The sequence below is a fragment of the Hypanus sabinus genome, chromosome 7 (genome assembly GCF_030144855.1).
Source record: "Hypanus sabinus isolate sHypSab1 chromosome 7, sHypSab1.hap1, whole genome shotgun sequence".
In the NCBI taxonomy this organism is placed as follows: domain Eukaryota; kingdom Metazoa; phylum Chordata; class Chondrichthyes; order Myliobatiformes; family Dasyatidae; genus Hypanus; species Hypanus sabinus.
The window spans coordinates 130,085,495-130,105,850 of record NC_082712.1 but is presented as its reverse complement, the minus strand read 5'-3'; the positions used below and the strand labels follow the sequence as shown (position 1 = coordinate 130,105,850).

General features: G+C 39.0%; 1 protein-coding gene and 1 long non-coding RNA gene across 3 annotated transcripts in view; one reads left to right on the top strand and one right to left on the bottom strand.

The window, feature by feature from the left end:
* Positions 1-3,811: 3,811 nt before the first annotated feature.
* Positions 3,812-7,862, bottom strand: LOC132397186 (uncharacterized). Its single transcript, XR_009513297.1, has 2 exons — positions 7,778-7,862; positions 3,812-5,057 (listed from the first exon to the last, which is right to left on the bottom strand). It is a non-coding gene; the product is annotated as an uncharacterized LOC132397186 (long non-coding RNA).
* The window catches only part of ddb1 (damage-specific DNA binding protein 1), a 78,848-nt gene continuing 66,354 nt past the window's right edge, over positions 7,863-20,356 (top strand). Inside the window, exons 1-5 of one of the 2 annotated variants that reach the window (XM_059975596.1) lie at positions 7,863-8,024; positions 14,248-14,396; positions 16,918-17,034; positions 17,230-17,451; positions 18,694-18,808. In XM_059975596.1, coding sequence (XP_059831579.1) covers positions 7,964-8,024; positions 14,248-14,396; positions 16,918-17,034; positions 17,230-17,451; positions 18,694-18,808 — 664 coding nt within the window. In that variant the 5' untranslated portion in view covers positions 7,863-7,963. Of the gene's footprint in view, positions 8,025-8,357; positions 8,648-14,247; positions 14,397-16,917; positions 17,035-17,229; positions 17,452-18,693; positions 18,809-20,356 lie in introns of those variants that run through there. The other variant, XM_059975597.1, reaches the window with a different exon arrangement.

Genomic DNA, 20,356 nt, shown 5'->3' with positions numbered 1-20,356 from the left:
TGCTCTGGATGACATCAAGGTCTCTGTTAGCTGGAGCTCAGAGTGAAGAATAGATAATAAACTACAGAACTTCTGACCCTATGCAGAACACATTTTTACTTTATGGGAAAGGGAAAAAAATCCTACGTACCTTGGAATGAATGTTTCCTGACCAAGCTTCCTTCAAAGTAAACAGGATTAAAATTTTTCTAACAATAACAACTGGGCAATGTCTAACGTAGCTGAAAGCACCACATTTTTTTAATGGTGTAATTAGTAAATAACGTTAAGCTAAAGGAAGATAACAGAAAAAAACAGACAAAATTTTGGCGGAATGAAGCAAATTGCATGAATTTTTAAGGATTGAATTTCAGAACAAAAAAAAACTATAGAGGAGACAAAAGCATGTCTACTGATATGGAAGAATGGTCAGAAGACTAGAGAAAGAGAAATGGAGAATTTTGTGACTGCAAATCTGTATTTCAGCAAGAATCAGACAAATGAATGAATGGCATCTTGGTTTTGAGTAGAATGTAAGGAAAATTTCCTTGCAAACTGTTTCACTTGAACAAAGTGATTAGGTAAGGAGATTAAATTATTAAGAATCATGAGGCATAAGTACGGATTGGCAACACCTCTACAATCACCATCAGCACACAGGTTCACTACAAGGCTGCAAGCTTAGCTCTCTGCTTTTCTCACTTTATACTGCTTAATGTGTGACTAAGTACATACAGCTCCAGTGTCACATTTAAGTTTCTTTCTTTTCTTTTTACAATATTTTTATTCAGAAGAAAAAAAAAGATTTACTGAGTGCAACACATAGATACATCTCAACATAACTTGTGTACATTCATATATTGTAATAAAATTGATCAAAATGTTATAGCATAACACATAAAGGTATACCACTCTGTAATCAAACATTTAAAGATAGGTCATACATCATAAAAGAAATTTTTTTATATATAAAAAAGTCAACCCCCTACCAACTACCAAAGAAAAAAGCTGATGGATGACAATGGATAATTAGAAAAAAAACCATATTCACTTAAGAAGAGAAGATAAAAATATACATAAAAGTCTGTGCACCGTTAAACTTTATAAATTGGAAAAGTAATTTAGGAAAGGTCCCCAACTATCATAAAAAGATTGTTTCGAATTTAAGACTGAGCAGCGGAACTTTTCTAAATTTAAATACGACATAATATCACGTAGCCATTGAAGATGTGTAGGAGGGGTAGACTCCTTCCATTTAAGCAAGATTGCTCTTCTTGCTAAAAGAGAGGTAAAAACTAAAACCTGTAGGTTAGGAGTATTTAAAATTATATCTTCATTTGCAATAATACCAAACAAGGCAGTAAGGGGATTTGGGTCAAATTGGACCCTAAAAAGTTGAGAGAAGGTATGAAATACTTCCCGCCAAAACTTTTCAATTGTAGGGCAAAACCAAAACATATGAATTAAAGAGGCACCAGCAGAGTTGCATTTATTACAAAGTGGAGAAACATTTGGGTAAAAACTGGAGAGCTTCTGTTTAGAAATGTAAGCTCTATGAACCACTTTAAATTGTAGAAGAGAATGACGAGCACAGAAAGATGATTTATTAACCCAGTTAAGAATTTTATTCCATCAATCATCAGAAATCTGACAATTTAGGTCATCCTCCCAAGCTTTTTTTATTTTATCTAAAAAGTCTTGTCTAGAATCAATCAACAAGTTATAGATACCAGTAATAAAACCATTAACAAAAGGTTTTAAATTTAAAAGATTTAAAATTTTAGTCGTTGGGTTAAATTAATCTACTTGTCTCCTACCGCTCAGGTTATTATTAACTCCCAAATTTCTAAGCCCTTTAAATTACAGCGGGGAACTAGACAAGGATGTCCTCTTAGTCCTTTACTTTTTGCTTTAGCTATAGAGCCCTTAGCAATAGCACTTCGAGAAGCTAAGGACATTTCTGGTATACTAAGGGAAGGTATGTCTCATAAATTTCATTATACGCTGATGATATTATACTTTTTATCTCTAACACTGAAACTTCTTTACCTTTGGTTCTTTCTTTAATCTCCCAGTTTAGTTCTTTTTCAGGATATAAGCTGAACCTACATAAAAGTGAGCTATTTCTTTTAAATGACCTGTCATCAAATGCCAAATTTCCGTTCAAAGTTGTTACAAGTCAATTTACATATTTAGGTGTAACAATTACTAAAAACTTCAAGAATTTATTCAAACATTTAAGTTTGTTGACAAAATCACTGTTGTTGGCTGAATCAAAGGTGGTGACATATCGGTATATCGTAGCGAGATTGAAAGGTGCCACTACAACAACTTCTCACTCAAAGTCAGCAAAACTAAGGAGCTGATTATCAACTACAGGAGGAAGAAGACAGAGATCCATGAGCTAGTCCTTATTGGGGATAGGAAGTGGAGAGGGTCAGTAACTTTAAAATCCTTGGCGTTAACATAACAGAGGATCTGTCCAGAGACCAGCACGTAAGTGCCATCACAAACAAGGCACAACAGCACCTCTACCTTCTAAGGAGTTTGCATAGATTGAGCATGTCACCAAATACTTTGACAAACTTCGAAAGATGCACAGTGGAGAATATACTAACTAGTTGCATCATGGTCTGATATAGAAACACCAAAGCCCAGGAGTGGAAAAGTCTACTGAAAGTGGTAGATACAGCACAGTCCATCACAGGTGAAGCACTCCCCACCACTGAGTGCGTTTACATGGAGTGCTGCCACAAGGAAGCTGCATCCATCATCAGGGGCCCCCACCATTCAGGCCATATTCCCTGCTCGCTACTACCACTGGGCATGAACTACAAGAGTCTTAGATCCTACACCACCAGGTTGAGTAACAGTTATTACCTGACAACCACCAAGCTCCTGAACTGGTGTGGATAACTTCACTGTAAAAACTGAAAATCTAACCTGTAGTTCTACAGCTCAAAAAGCTCATCAGATAGTTATTTAGGGATAGAACAAATACTGTAGGAAAACACTTGAATAAGTTATCACTGAATATCCCCTTCTGTGTTTGGACCAGTTTAATTGTACTAATGCAGTAACATCTTAAAGTCCATCGAGTAACTTTGGTACTCCTTCTAGTGCCCCAGATCCTTTTTTAAATATATGGAGACTAGAACTATTCACAATACCCCAAAGTGTTACCTGACCAATATTCCAAACAAATTTAATTTGGCTGTTCTTCAGATCTATCCCTCTAGAAATAAAGAGCAGTGTTTTATTTTGTATTGTTTTTAATGGCTGTTATAACCTGCACTTCTTAGGTAGTGAATTTTATACTTGTCTTCAGATTCCTTGTCCTCTTTCAGGGTCTCGGCCTGAAACATTGACTGTACTCTTTTCCAAAGAAATTCCTCCAGCATTTTGTGTGCGTTGCTCGAATGTCACCTTGATTTTTATATGGAAGTAACTTCTAAATTACCTTTTTGCTGTTACCTACTGTCATAACAGGTCAAAGCAAATGCCGTTTTAGTGACCCTTCACTCAACTCTGGAACAACAGGATATTAAAAAGCATACTTCAGAATGCTCATTAACTACAGATCAGCATTAAAGGGTATCATCCCCTCAATACTCATCACTATGCTCCAAATCCTGAGCTTTGATACCAGCCTGTGCAGCTCAATCCCTGATTTCCTTATTTGCAGACTTCAGTCATTATGGATTGGCGATATTTCCCCCAGTACCACCATCAGCACAGCTGCACCACAAGGCTATGTGCTTAGCCCCCTGCTCTACTCACTTCACATTTATGACTGTGAGGCTTGATGCACCATCAATAACTCTCGGAGATGTGAGGCGAGATATAGGCTTTTATTGGCTGGAAGAAAGAACAATCAGCAATTGACCACCACACTGCATCCTGGAGACCGAGGCCGGGGCAGTGTCTCCAATCGCCTTTATACCGGGGTCCATGGGAGGAGCCACAGGAGCAGTCAGCGGGGGGGGGGGGGGGGGGTGGTGTCCAGACAGGTATATGTAGTTCACCACAAGGCTAAGTATAGCTCCAATGTTCCATTTACATTTGCTGATACTGTTATTGGCTGAATCAAAGATGATGACAAATTGGCATGTAGGAAAGCTGCCACATGAAAGTAGCATCTATCATCAAGGACCCTCAATATCCAAATCAGGCTCTCTTCTCACTACTACCATCAGACAGGAGGCACAGGAGCTTTAGGTCCACACTACCAGGTTCAGGAAGTTATTACCCTACAACCATCAGACTCCTGAACCAGTGTGGATAACTTCGCTTACCACAAATCTGAACTGATTCTATAACCTACAGACTCACTTTCAAACACTCTACATGTCATGTTCTCAGTATCTTTTTATTTGCAAAATTTGTCTTGTTTTGCACATTGGCTTTGTTTATATATAGCTTTTCATAAATTCTATTTGTAATACCCTGGTTCATATTTTTACTGTTATGCTGTATGCATCTTATTTAGCAGTTCTATGAGAGCTGTCTGTTCTGTTTTCAGCCTATTTGGGTTATTGTTGAAGTGATGAGGAGAAATCCAGTTAGGATGGTCAAATTAAGAAGAGGTTTCTCTGGTAGGGACACTAAGGTTGGACTTAGGGGCTTTTGTTGGAGAGGAGATGAAAAGGGAAGATGCAGGACAGAAGAGTCACAGGATTCGACCCAGAGCAGGACCATGATTCCACAAAGCCAGCAGCGAGTTTGATTGATGATCAGTGTCTATGGAGAAACTTTGAGTTCCAACTTGTGTGCATTTGACTCTTTCATTAAAATGAGCCCTTTTCATTTATTTTTGTTCTTTTCTTTACTCACCCTTTAGTCAAATTAAGATTCATCAATATAATCTTTTAATCGTATGCAGTGTACTGTCTGCTATTTTGTAGCACTAATTTGTAACAGGGTAGCAAATTACACAGCATCCACACAAACAAGGGTTTGGAATGGGAGAGCACTTCAATCTCACGAGATTGGCAGGGCCGGAGGTTGTCTTCCCCAACCTTATGCAGCCAAGGAAACTGATGGATTCATATTGTATTTCTTTATTTTCCTGTAAATGCCTGCAAAAAAGAATCTCAGGGTAGAATATGGTTACGTATATGCACTTCGACTTTGAAGTTCCCAGGTTATAACTTATGTAAATTGTTAACCAGCCATGCCTATCTGTTTGTCAGCTATGTGGAACAGTCTACGTTCTTAGTATCACTCCCTAACTTTTCCTAAACTACATCAATGACTACATTGGTGCTGCTTCCTGCACCGATCTGGAACTCGCTGACTTAATCAACTTTGCCTCCAACTTCCACCCTACCCTTGAATTTACCTGGATTTATTTCTGACACCTCCCTCCCCTTTCTCGATCTCTTTGTCTCTATCTCTGGAAACAGCTTATCTACTGATCTCTATTATAAACCCACAGACTCTCACAGCTACCAGGACTATACTTTTTCCCCACTGTTACTTGTAAAAACGCCATCCCCTTCTCTCAATTCCTCTGTCTCCACCACATCTGCTCTCAGGATGAGGCTTTTCATTCCAGAACTAAGGAATGTCCTCCTTCTTCAAAGAAAGGGGTTTCCCTTCCTCCACCATCAACGCTGCTCTCAACCGTATCTCTTCCATTTCAAGCACATTTGCCCTCACCCCATCAGGAATGGAGTTCCTCTTGTTCTCACCTACCACACCACCAGTCTCCGTCTAGTACATAATTCTCTGTAGCTTCAACCATCTCCAACAGGGTCCCACCACCAAGCACATCTTTCCCTTCCAGCCCCCCACTTTCTGTAGGGATCGCTCCCTTAATGACTCCCTTGTCCATTTGTCCCTCCCCACTGATCTCCCTCCTGGTACTTATTCTTGCATGCAGAACAATTGCTACATCTGCCCCTACACCTCTTTCCTAATTATCACTCAGGATCCCAAACAGTCCTTCATGGTGAGGCGACACTTCACCTATGAGTCTGTAGGGATCATCTGGTGCTCCTGGTGTGGCCTCCTGTATATCCGTGAGACTCAATGCAGATTGGGAGACCACTTCGCCAAGCACCTACACTCCACTCACCAGAAAAAGTGGAATCTCCCAGTGGCCACCCATTTTAATTCCTCTTCCTATTCCCACTCTAACATGCCAGTCCATGGTCCCAATGAAGCTACAGTTAGGTTGTGGGAGCAACGCCTTATATTCCGGCCAGGCGGTATCCAACCTGATGGCATGATCATCGATTTCTCAAATTTCTGGTAAAGCCCCCCCCCACCACCATCACCATTCCCCATTCACCTCTCACCCACCACCATCACCATTCCCCATTCACCTCTCACCTTATCTACCTACCAGCCTATCACCTCCCTCCCTTTGGTGCACCTCCCCCTTTTCTTTCTTTCATGGGCTTCTGTCTTCTCCTATCACATTCTCCTTTCTCCAGCCCTGTATCTCTTTCATCAATCAACTTCCCAGCTCTTTACTTCACCCCTCCCCAACTCATCTTTTTTTCCAGTCCTGAGGAAGGGTCATGGCCTGAAACATTGACTGTACTCTTTTCCATAGATGCTGCCTGGCCTGCTGAGTTCCTCCAGCATTTTGTGTGCATTGCCTTGGCTTTCCAGCATTGATCTCAATTTAGCAATTAAAATGTTTCCTTTGCACTTCATAGGAATTGCATTCAAACAACATACGTTGCACCATTTCTTTACAGGTTCACTCCCTACAAATGCCAGAATCACACATATTAATTCTGAACATGGAATTATTCAACCTAGTATGTCCAATATGTAAACAAGCAAGTATAATATCTTCCCTCCTTTTAAACTCATCTGCCAGTTGAGTTCCCACCATCCTCTGAATGATACACAAATGCCGAATTTTCTTTTTCTTATCCCAACTTTGATGTCTTAGTGGTCAAATAGCCTTTTTAAATTATGGCTTTCACCTCCCCTTTATGCAAAGTCACAACTCCATTTATATCCTTAATTTTAAGTGAATGTTTGGCTAGAATGTCTACCACTTCATTTCCTTCAACCCCAAAATGGGCAGGGGCCCATAAGAACTGGATACACAACAATCTCTAAAAGGATTTTAAAGTTATTAACTCTCTCCACTTCCTATCCCCAATAAGGACTAGCTCATGGACCTGTCTTCTTCCTCCTGTAGTTGATAATCAGCTCCTTGGTTTTGCTGACTTTTGAGTGAGAGGTTGCACTATTCAACCAGATTTTCAATCTCCCTACCATACGCTGATATGTCACCACCTTTGATTCAGCTAACAACAGGGATTTTGACAACAAACTTAAATGTGACACTGGAGCTGTATGTACTTAGTCACACTTTAAGTGGTATAAAGTGCATAAAGCAGAGAGCTAAGCTTGCAGCCTTGTAGTGAACCTCCTCATGATTGTGCGGGAGATGTTGCCAATCTGTACTTACTCCTCATGATTCTTAATAATTTCACCTCCTTATCTAATCATTTTGTTAAAGTGGAATAGAGGCCAGCAGCCTCAACAATCTTTTTTTAAAAAAGAATGCATGGCCTACAATTTGAAATACCTGTGTTAATGGATGTTAAAACCGAGAATGAATCAGAACACATAAGTACAGTACATAATAAGGCCCATTCAAAAAATGACGGCAACCGTCTCAGATGCGAGTACCTACACCTTGTCTGATGTCACCTGAAACTTTGGAACATAAACTTCAACGACCTGCTGCACGATCTTTTGAACCCTCTGTGTATGTATGTATATGTAAGAAGCCATGATATCTGCCTTGCATATATTGCGGAACTACCTGCGCCACTGAAATACTTTCTCGTTGAAGGCCCGAAGGAAAGGGAGAAGCCATGGCGGCGGTGAGGCCGCGGCGAACCCTCCCCTGACACGTGATGTGGGCGGCGGGAGTGGACTCGGAGCCGGAGCGCGAAGGTGGAGGAGCGCGTTTACCATAGACAGCCTGCGATCGGCGCGGACCGCCACCATGTCCTACAACTATGTTGTGACAGCGCAGAAACCGACTGCGGTGAACGCCTGCATTACCGGTAAATACTCTCACCGTGAAAGGAAATTCGTTTCCCCCATTTACTCTGCCCGGCGAAGAAATGGGGGGGGGGGGGGGAGAGTGGTTAAGAAATGGTTAGTTTGGGCTGGTAGGATCAGGCCTTTAATAGGGCCTAGCCACAACATACACTTCAGAAGGAGACGCCGCGGCAACCTACGAAGCAACCAGGAAACGCACAACTCACTGCTTATTGATTCATTACTTGATATTTACGGAATTAAAATTTAATAGCAAATAAAGTTAATTTGTCACTGCGTTCTAAGGTGATAGGCAAACCAGTTTACAGGGACAGGAGAGGCTGCAGATACTAGAAGACACGCACACAAACAAAATGCTGGAGGTTTTCAGCATGTCATTCAGCATCTATGGAAAGAAATAAGCTGTCGACGTTTCAAGCCGAGACCCTTCGTCAGGACTGGAAAGAAAGAGAAGTGTTCGGCTTCTGTACATTTCTCTCCGTCGATGTTGCCTGTGTGCCAAGCCAGTTTATGTATTGTTTTGTTTGAAATAATGGTTGTTTCCAACTATTTGCTGGAAAAAAATCATGGAGTGGAGGACAGTTGTAATTAAAAAGAATCTCGAAGTGCAAATGAAAAAAAGGTGGTCAGTTTCCTTGTTCGAAAGCAAATTTAATTAACTATTTTAATAAATGGCTGTATTAGTTATGAGATAAAATATATTGTACAGAGTTGTAACAAATAAAAACAAAAATGGTCTCGGAGAATTTAGATTTAATGTTGATCTTTAATGAAAAAGTGTAAATGATTAGATATGGTAAATTTGTAGTTTCAGTGGGCAGTTTTTTTTGGTATGGAGAATGGGATAAATAGAATGGCATATACAGTAGGAAGATGAAGCAAAAGGATGTTGAAATGCAACAAGTGAGTGGTCCCTGATGAGTTTAAGTGGAATCTGGAGCATTATCTGAATTTGTTGAACCCAACAGTGAATTTAGAAGGATAATGTTTTTATGGTTATATGAAGTTAGAAAAAGTGCAAAATTGAACTAATATGGTTGGATGCCCAATCAACTGTACTGAAGCAATTTCTTGGTTAAGGGAAAGGAAGTATTTTTGTCAAGTAAATTATTCAGTCTGTAATAACTGTCCTAAACTCCTTGTCACTTTGATATCCTAGACTCTTCCTTGGCTTCCAGCACTTTTATTGTGGACGCCATGGTAGCGTAGCATTTAGCGTGTCCTATTACAACTTGGGGCATTGGAGTTCAATTCCAACATCATCTGTGTGCCCTCCCTGTGGAATGTATGGGTTTCCTCCTGGTCCTCCAGCTTCTTCTCACGGTACAAAGGCCTATCGGTTAATAGGTTAATTAGTTATTGTTAATATCCCATGATTAGGTAAGGATTAAATTGGGGATTGCTTGGTGGTGCAGCTTGAAGTGCTGGAATGGCTTATTCCATGCTGTATCTCAAAGTAAAGTGAAATTCCATGTAAATCTTGATGAGCAGTGCCTGCTCTTGTGATGAGATGCTTTGCAGCCTCTGGCTCTACAGTGAATTCAGAAATTCTGTAATTTACTTTTGCTCATATCTGAGCTGTTCTTTTTCATCTTGATCCATTACATTTTGTTTTGAATCATCTTCCTGTTTGTCATTTAACCTCTTTTTCTAAATATTCTCCTTCGTTTAATTTCATTTGTTCCTTTCAGCATCTACGTTTCTCTAATATTTTCTCTAATATTTTGAGTTCTGATGGTCATTGACCATCATTTGAGTTAAGTCCATTTGTTTCTCTGTATTTCTAACCTGATGATTATTTTTAGCATTAAGCTTTTACTTTAGATTCCCAGCATCTTCTGTATTTTGCTTTCATAAGGACATATCACATGTTGATCATAAAAGCACACTCAATTTGGCACCTAGAAAGTAAGTTGATGTTAAGGCATATAACCAAAAGCTTGGTCAAAGTGGTAGATTTTGAAGAATTCCTTAAAAAATAGAGAATTCTAAAGCTTAGGCGTTTTCAGCTAAGGGCAAAATTCTGCAATGATAAAATTTTAAGTGATTAAGGTCAAAATTGAGTGAGAATAGGCATCAAAGGATTGCCATTTGAGAGATCTAGGGAAGGTATTGAAATTGATGATTTGCATTGGTGTAACTAGGAGCTAATGTGTTGCACTAGTGTAAATAAAATTAGGAAGTAGATGGCAGATTTTTAAATGACCCCCCCCCCCCCCCCCAAGTTTGTAAAGGGTATAATATAGATTCTGTCCTAACAGCTAGGAGTGGATTGGAACAGTCAAGCTTGGGTGGAACAATGCCACTAGTCTCAGCAATGAAGCTGCATTATTATACAGTTTTGGGGGAAGAGTAAGTGATGGGGAAAATTAGTTGGGGGGCATGGTATTGATTGATTTGTGAGCTGCCTTAGGTTTAATGAGCTGAATGTCTGCCTTTGGTGTTGTAAGGAAGTGTGGAAACTTGAGGTACAGCAGTCACAAACACAAGAAAATCTGCAGAAGCTGGAAATCCAAAGCAACCCATCACAAAATGCTGGAGGAACTCAGCAGGCCAGGCAGCATCTATGGAAAAGAGTGAAAAAAAGACAGTGTACTCTTTTTCCATTGACGCTGCCTTGCCTGCTGGGTACAGCAGTGATGTATGGAAATTCATTGTTCATTAAATATGACACTAAGTTTCCAAAAACTGTAGATTAGTCTCAATTGCTGGAGTTGGGGGTGGGGGAGGCGCAGTTGAATCAGTGACAATGGAGTTTGTGGCGGCAGCTGATATTAGAGGGAATCTGAACCGATGTGGGTAATTTCACTCACCATAACTAAACTGATTCCATAACCTGCAGACTCACATTCAAGGACTCTACAGCTCATGCTGTCAGTACTATTTCTTTATTTTCACAGTTTATCTTTTGCACTTTAGTTATTTGCCGGTTTTTCTGTATAGCTTTTATAAATTCTGTTGTGTCTTTTCCTTCTTTCCCTGTAAATGTCTGCAGGAAAATGAATGTCAAGGTAGTATTGTATATGGTAATGTACATACTTTGAACTTGATCTTGGTAAATACTCTTTGGTACTTTGGCAGGGTTGGAAGTCTGTTTGGAAATATTCAAACATGGAGATTTTGGATGGATGGCAGAATCCTTGGAGATGACAGTGCAGGAACTTTAGTAAGTAAAGTGAGGTTAGAAATGGGTTGTAAGTTTTTAAGAAAAGAGGATGCAATGACAGCTGATTTGAAAGATTAGGGAAACCTTCTGCAAAGTGTTAACAAAATTAACCAACGTGAAAGGTTGTGAGGGAAATTGGTATTTGCTCTAGTGGCAATAAGTTGAGGAAGCAAGAAGTGGATCTCATGGACAAAAGTTCAGTGAGGGAAGATGAGGGAGAAATTAGAAAATTTAAAGGAGGAGTAATTCATAAAGTTTGGCTTGGTGGAGTAGCGGAAAGGAATGAAGTAGCAAATGCACCCTTTCTGGTCATCCTGATCTTATGATGAAGAAGTCCTTGCTATTGAAGATGCAGAGGATTTTAAACAGTACTTTTTCATTGCATGTTAATGCCATCTTCCAGCACCTATCTGTATGAAGTACCAGTACAATTATTCTGTTTACTTTTTAACTTGCATTGTATGTGCACATTATTGTATGTAAATTTATTTGTGGTAATACTACTTCGTGTTATGTGTCTTAGGTTTTTGTACTGTGTTGTTTGTGCACCTTGGTCCAAAGGAAAGTTGACTTGTTTGGCAGTATACAGGTGTACTGTTGATTGAGAAAAATCTTGAACTTGAAAATAATTTTGGTAGCATGGCAATGGACTGAGTGTTTTATAAAATGTCCAAACAATTGAGTGCCAAACTGATTGAAGTTTGCATCCCTTGGTGTTAAAGAAGTAGAAATATTTACCCTTGAAGGTTAAGATGCAGAGGATTTTAAAACAGTACTAAAGCCAGGAATTATTTTTGTATTGCATGATAATGCCACCACCTAGCTCTCATCCATATGATGAGACGGATCATACAAATGAGAGCTGGGAATAGGAGGATTTGAGCAGGGCAGAGATGCGAGTATGTTTGAGTAGTTGCAGGAATATTGTGAATGGAAAGTTAAAAGTGATTTAGTTGCAGACTGAAGATCTTCAACAAAGTATTTTTAATTGCAACAAGAGCAATTGATAACAGCGTCTAGTCAATTTCCATTTAGTCCACAGAATAAATGTCAGTAGGCTCCTGGAATGCTGTGTTTTGAGACATTCAGGGAAGGGTCATTGGAAGTGTCAGAGAGCAGAGAAGTTGAACTCTGGACTCTTAAGATTTTGCTTTGAGAACTGTCTTTTTATTTATTCATCCATTGATTATTTTCATTTCTGTAGGACAGTTGGAAAATCAGTTCAGTTTCAGTTTATTGTCATTTAGAAACCATTAATGCAATGCAGTTAAAAAAAAATAAGACAACGTTCCTCCAGAATGATATCATAAAAGCACATGACAAAACAGACTACACCAGAAAATCCACATAACATTTGGCAATCCTCAGTCCAGAGTCCGGAGAGGCTATTGCGAATTAATATCGCGCTACCATCTTAGTGCGTTCCCCGGAAAGGAGCTCCAAATCCACCAGACAAAACAAGACCAAAAACTAAAGCTACAAGACCTGCACAAAACTACATAGTTACAACAGTGCAAACAATAGCATAATTGATTTAAAAAAAACAGACCATGGGCACAGTAAAAATAGTCCAAAGATGTTAAAAGACTATCGCCACACAGTTTCTGCAAGTCCTCGGGGTCCCGATAGACTCCTCATCCCACGCAGGCGGCAGAAGGGAATACCCGAATACCCCCACTATGGACTTCCACGGCGCCACTGGACTCAGTCTCGCAGATGCAGCACACAATGAAAGCTCCGTCGGACCCAGCCTCATAGACGCAGCACACAGTGAAAGTGTCCCGACTGCAGGAGACTCCGAGTCCGTCGAACCTCCAAGCTTCCGACCATCCCCTCTGGCTTAGCTTCTCCGAGCACCATCCTCTACCGAGCGTATTAAGACGCCCCCGCCAACGGCCATCGGCAACGTGACCCCGAGGCCTGGGGGCCTGTTCTCAGCAGAGACCTGGACCTCACAGCAGCAGCAGCAATGGAGAGGGCCTTCCTGAAGATTTCCAGATGTTCCTCCATGCTCCCGCGTCTGTGTTTTATCAGATTAGGATTGTGCATGGCACCCTGCTTAACAAATAACAGCTATCAGCTCCGGAGTGGTCGCTGCAAGCTGCGTCACGCCGCCATCTTGGCTAGTTTTATTCCATTGTAGATACTCTACATTTATGGGTGGCCGGTATCAGTATTTATTTAGATTTCCATCATAGTTTGTGTCTAATACTTCGAGTTTATTAAAGATACCTTCAGTAAATTTATATGGTTACTCCCTGGTTATTTATTTCCAAATAGATAAAATAACAATAAACTTTTTGAAGATTATTCAGAAATTTTAACATTTCCCCTGTACCTTATCATAGAGCCATGGAGCACTACAGCACAGACCCATCTAATCTGTGCTGAACTGTTATTGTGCCTAGTCCCATTGAACTGCACCTGGTCCATACCCCCTATACTACTCCCATCCACATACTTATACAAACTTCTTTTAAATGTTGAAATCAAACCTGTATTCACCACTTCCTCTGGCATCTTGTTCCACACTTTCACCACTCACTGAGTGAAGAAATTCCCCTTAAAACAATTCACTTTTCTCCCTTAATTCATGACTTCTAGATCTAGTGTTACCCAACTTCAGTTGCTTGCATTTACCCTATCTAGCCCACTCATAATTTTATATACCTCTATGAAATTTCCCCTCATTCTCCTTTACTCCAGGGAATAAACTCCCAACCTATTCAACCTTTCCCTATAAATCAGGTTCTCAAGTCTTGGCAACATATTTGTAAATTTTCTCAGTAACCCATTTCTTCAAATTAAAATCCTTTGGAAAAATAGTCTTTAGATGTAGATATATCTTCAATGAATTAATTTTTGCTTGGAAGAATTAAAAACAATCATATGGTGACTGCTTGGTCAGATTTCCTAGATCTCCCTGTTGAACAACACTGTGGTTATTCCCTTCACTAAATAAATTTCAGCAGTTCAAGAAGACCAATTGTCATGACAATTCACAGGGTCCAAACCTATATTGAAATAAAAGATAAAAGTATGGTTTTTTTTTGCTGTAGGTCATTTCACCTCAGCCGATGATTTGAATCTGTTGATTGCCAAGAACACAAGGTTGGAGATTTATGTGGTGACTCCAGAAGGTTTGCGCCCTGTTAAAGAAGTAGGCATGTATGGCAAGATAGCTGTAATGGAACTCTTCCGACCAAAGGTATGCTGTGCAGTGATGCATTAGGTATGAATAGTAATTTGCTGATATGTGTAAGATGCATTTCTTTCTATTTTGAAACTGCTGCTTATGCTTTGGTATCTTGCTTATAAGAATTTATTTGAATATTTTGATGTGCTTAGAGTCATAGAATTATACAGCATGGAAATAGGCCCTTTGTCCCAGCTAGTCCACACCGACCCAAGTGCCTTCCTGATTAAGTCTCATTTGCCTGTGTTTTGCCCATATCCTTTATAACCTTTCATATTCCCTCATCATACCTCGCAAATGAATGGTGTACAATTGTGCTAATGGCTTTTGTAAGTGCCTTGGAATAAAGGCACCAAAAGTATATTTGTTAACTTTGACAATGCAAAGGTGAGTTGGAAAACAAATTGTGAAGAAGATACAAAGTGTTTACAAAGTAGATTTTAGTAAGGTTTAGTCAGTGGACAAAGAACTGGCAGAAATTGTCTATTTTGTCAGAAAAAAGAAGCATATTATAGCGATGTGCTACACGCAGCGCTAAAATTACGACACGGAGTCGGTAACTGCAGTCGAAGGAAAAACTTTATTCGAAATCCTCAGCCTCACTTTTAAGCCTCCCTCAACCTGCCCCCCGTGGCGCAGAGGCTCCAAAGCTCTGTGCTCGCAAACCCCTGTAGGCTATCTAATTGTGAGCCGGTTCGGAAGTGCCAGGAAATGGGTCGCCACAATATCACCCAAAGGGTGAGAACTTGTAGAGCACCATGAGGCAGAGTGATCAGGATACTGTAGACAGGGGTAGTGAACCTTTTTAAGAGCATGGTTCCCCAACTGGCAATAATCTTCTTAAAAAGAATTCTTTCACGTGCCATGGTACTTTTAAGCAGAGATTATCATTGATTAATGAATGGATAGCAATAATGGATTTTTTTTTAAGGAAAAGGGATGAGTTCTGTTGCTTATTTTATTCATTGTTTTACTATTAATATAATGGAGAAAGATTGAAATAAATGAAGCTTAGAAAACTTGTTTAAACTTTTATGCTTCTAATCTTCTAAAAAATTTGAAAAATAATGTCATTTCTACCCATGAGATTCAATAGATGTTGGAAATCCAAGGCAGCACACACAAAATACTGAAGGAACTCATCAGATCAATTAGCAATTAGCAAAAAAGGCCAGATGAGTAAGGGAAGGGGGATGAAGTAAGAAGTTAGGAGGTGATAGGTAGAAAAGGTAAAGGACTGCAGACCCCCACCCACTCACCCACCCACCTTGCTTCTCCTGTCATTTCTGCTTGCATTCTTTCCCCTCCATCGCCGCCTTATTCTTGTATCTTCCCCCCTTTTTTTACAGTGCTGATGAACGATCTCAGCCTGAAACTGTTTATTCCTTTCCAAAAATGTTGACTGATCTGTTGAGTTCCTTCATTATTGTGTCATCTTAGGCATATGTACCATAGGTTCACCACTCTTGTTAGGGTGCCATTGTTGTATTTATAGCAACTAATCGTGAAAGCTAAATTATGAAAAAACACTTATGGCTTGGGGAAATTGAATACAAAAGATTGGAAGCTGTGTTTGATTGCATAAATAATTATTGAGATCTTGTTTTGTGTACTAATATAGGTCTCTTTATTTAGAAAATGATATTAATGCATTGGAAGCAGATCTCAGCATACTTCAAAGACTATTATCTGTGAAGGTGAATGAACAGGCTAGGCTTGTCTGCTGGAGTTCAGAAGACTGAGATAGTACTTGAGTGAAATATAAGGTCCTCTTTGATATTTTTTTCTGTCAAAGACAATCTAGATCTAACAGATACTGCTCAAATAAGTGCTCATTCTCAAATAAAATAATGCACATTTTCTTTTACCACATATCTTTGGAACTGTCTTCCACACAAATGAGCGAAAGCAAAGATTTCAAACATTTTCAATGTAGAAGTAGATAAGTAAGGGTGAAAGGTTACAGTGAGTGGAATGCAGAGTTGAGATTGCAGTCAGAGTAGGTGTGACCTTACTAAATGTTGAGATGATCTCGAGGGGCCTGTGCCTTATCATAATTCATGTTTGTTTAATAAGAAATGTTGGTAAGCATTACTATCACAACATGGCCCAAAACTGATGGTGAAATACATTCTTTTAGCTGGAGACAGTGAATACTGGAGTGGGAATGCTGGCTGATTTTTTTTCCTTTCTCTCCCCCATCTCTACCAGTTTTTAGTGATAATGTTGCTTGTACTGTGTTATTTATATCCCTATTGAAGATGACAAATTTGACAAGCAGAGAATGAACCTTGGGATCTTAGATTTGCTAATGGGTACAAACCCTAAACCCTACAAACGTAAGGCACTTGCATATATGAGTTTTAAAGTGTATAGTTTCCTCTTGTTGTACATCTCTTGATACTCACTGCTTAGTTAGTAATGGAATCTGTGCAGATTTTCTGCTCCCTTAAATGAAGAATGTTTATTTTGTTCACATATTAGTGAAGAGAATATATAATAGGGAGACAATTTTCTTTCTGCCTTGAAACAGGGAGAAGGTAAGGATCTGCTTTTCATCCTGACTGCAAAATACAATGCCTGCATTCTGGAATATAAACAGAATGGAGAAAACATTGATATTATCACAAGGGCCCATGGAAATGTACAGGTAAATTGAATTTTCTATTCAACAGTTGATTAGTCAGAGCATATATGACATTTGTAATTGATGACCTTTTAATCTGAACTTTCTGGATCATTGGTGCCAGAAGTTTTAATAATCCACTTTAGCAGCCATTGCACAATTTAACATCTGGTTTTCAGTCTATAAATGATATAAACATACCTTTTGTGTTGTTTTCAGGATCGTATTGGCCGCCCTTCTGAGACAGGAATAATAGGTATTGTGGACCCTGAGTGTCGCATGATAGGTCTCAGACTATATGATGGGCTCTTCAAGGTGATCCCTTTAGATAGAGACAACAAAGAGTTGAAGGCATTTAATATCCGTCTGGAAGAGCTCCATGTAATTGATGTGAAGTTTCTGTATGGCTGTCAGGTCCCAACCATTTGCTTTGTCTATCAGGTAAGAAATCAGAATTTGATGTGACATAGAGATTCGGTAAGTTAGATAGGAACCTGAACACAAAAGGAATGCCGGCATATGTGAGTAAATTTTTGTTATAATGATATAAGAAAGCTGTGAAAACAAAAGCTTGCATGACATATAAATTGGCAATAAATATTCTTTCTTTGTGCCTATTAGTAATGGATTGGCTTTTGTGGTCATCTGCAAAGTAGCTGTTGCTAATGAAAACTATCCATATCCCTGTCAATCTGTAATCAAGCTTGGTGAGCAGCCTGCTACTTCTGATGGAGAGCAAATCAGAAGATATAAAGCATAATTTTCAGTCAGCATGTTAAATATTTTATCTTCCTGAAATAAAGATTAGACAGTAGTAGATTAATGTAAATGAGAGAAAAGTAAAAATAGTGTAAATGTCAGTATAATTTCCAGATTATTTGTTGTTATTACAATCTTAAGTGTTTACAACTAGCTTGTAACGGCCAAAGAGATTAGTGCACTATTAAAATCCCATTTATCCCTGAAAGTAGAACATTAACATTTTGTTGTAATAATTGTTTGTAAATATTCTTGTCTGATCACTGATTTCTGAAAATTTACTGATCTCAGTAATCTGAGAAGCAGGGAGTCATTGAGAACAACTTCTGGTTTTCCATGGTTAATTGTGAAAGTGAGTACTTCTGTAGTAGCTCTAAATATTCACTTTGTGAAATTTACAGTTTTCTCATAACTGCAGCTGCAAAGTTTATGACAATAAGGGAATCCTCAGCTTGGCCCCAACACAAGACTGCTGAGTTTTCAATTAACTGGTTGATGGATGTACACTGATGGCTGATGGGGAAATAATGTCTTGTAGGTCCTGTAAGAGGTGCTGCCCTTGAGGTGAAGAATATATTTCCCACAGAATATAGTGCTTTGCCTTCATTCAGTTTGACTTGTACTTGAGGTTTAAAGAAGAAATTTGATGTCAGTATCAGGTCCTTTTATGGCTTCTTCATTTTTTGGTTCAGTATCCCACTGTGCTTCATAAAAGATGAACAATATTCTCATCCAGTTGATCCAAATGGTACCCCAGTATTTCATTATCTAACTCCTGAGGTTACTCCTTCCCAATGTTGTTAAAAATTGTGATGTATAAGAATGAGAATGACCTTGTCCTCAGGCTTTGGAACATAATTATTGGGGATATGCCAATTTGTTGCTGCATTGTAAGCTTCCACTTTAAGTTGTTCTCTTTTTTAGGATCCTCAGGGCCGCCACGTAAAGACATATGAAGTATCTTTGAGAGAAAAGGAATTTAACAAGGGACCCTGGAAGCAGGAAAATGTGGAAGCTGAAGCATCAATGGTCATTGCAGGTAGGTATCTCTTTTTTACAAAATAAAGCAGTGATGAGTTATTTGTGCTAACCACTGATATCTAGGAGACCTTGAAATAAAAATTAGTGTGGTTATTTGGTAGTGTGGTGAATCAATTGGGGACAACTGCAAAAAAGGGTACTATAATTTTTCATAGTGTTCTCAGCAAATTGTACAGACAGCCTAGTCAATCACAAATGATGTAACAAAGTTTATTTTCAGTTTCAATTAAACTTAATATGCTTTTTCATAATTGTCACTAGATGTTACCCTACATCAGCATTTTGTGTGTGTTGCTATGGGGTGGTAGTCCTGGTTGATTTTTTTTTTCTTGATCTAAGATGGAGAAATGCAAATGATTGGGATGAAATATGAAATCCTTCTGAATTATAGGCATCTTAAGTTGTAAAGTGTTTTCACCTTCAAAGCTGTTGGCAACTTTTATAATCAAAAGTAGCTCTTGTTAACACTTTGCACTTTGATTTGGGTTCATGTTTTACTCTGGAGCAGGGGTTCCCAACCTGGGGTCCATGGACCCCTTTGCTTAATGGAATTGAAAAAGGCATAAAAAAGGTTGGGAACCCCAGTTCGAGAGAATCAAGCTCATAAATCAAGGTTGATACCTTAGTTCATGACTGAAGTATCTGCTATCTGTTGAAAGCGCTAAGAAACTTAAGCCATGGGCTGCTTTCTGAGGTAGATGCAAAAGGTACCCATGCACTATTTGAGTTCTGCCCAGAGCTCTGACTAGTATTTATCAAGTCTTCAAGGTTATGAATGCTTGTTTTTTGTGAAAGTTAACTGCTGTTGTGTTTCTTGCAATGGAACTGCATTTAAAATGTATCAAGTGCAGAAGAAATCCTGAAAGGGATGTGAAAAATGTAATATAAATACATTGTAACGTTCTCCTTCGCGTGTAACAATAACGTCGAATTTAACGTCGAGATAAACCACAGTCAATGAAACCAGATCGCAGTAAGATTAACCATTTACTGTTCACTCTTCACATTAACATATGGTGAAAACTGTTGATAAAACAATACAAGATTGATACAGTATTTGTTCCTTCCTTAATATCACATTTCAAGTGTAAATACTTGCAAAGGTGACTATAACTACATTACACTAAGGTGCAGTATACAGGGAGAGTTTACCTGCTCCATTGACTACTTTAAATACACTTCCATGCAAACTATCCGCGACTCTTTAACTAACGAAAGCATAAACATTATCTACCGTCGTTACTTCTAACAGGATCGGCATTAACATCTTAGTTCAATATATCGATTATCTATTAACTTACAGCGTTGCTCTCACTGTGATTTCTCATGCCTGCAAAACAACTTCTGCTCAGGTGAGCCTCGTGGAAAGCCCCCACCCTCGCGCTAATTTCAAACCGGTGTTTTCCCACAAGACGCGGCGAAACCGGATGTGACATCATCGCATGCCGATATATTTTACATGCAATGAATATACTTTAAACACTTCTAATTCTAACTAGAAAATACTATTGAATGAATTACTAAGCGAAAATATTATAAACTAAAT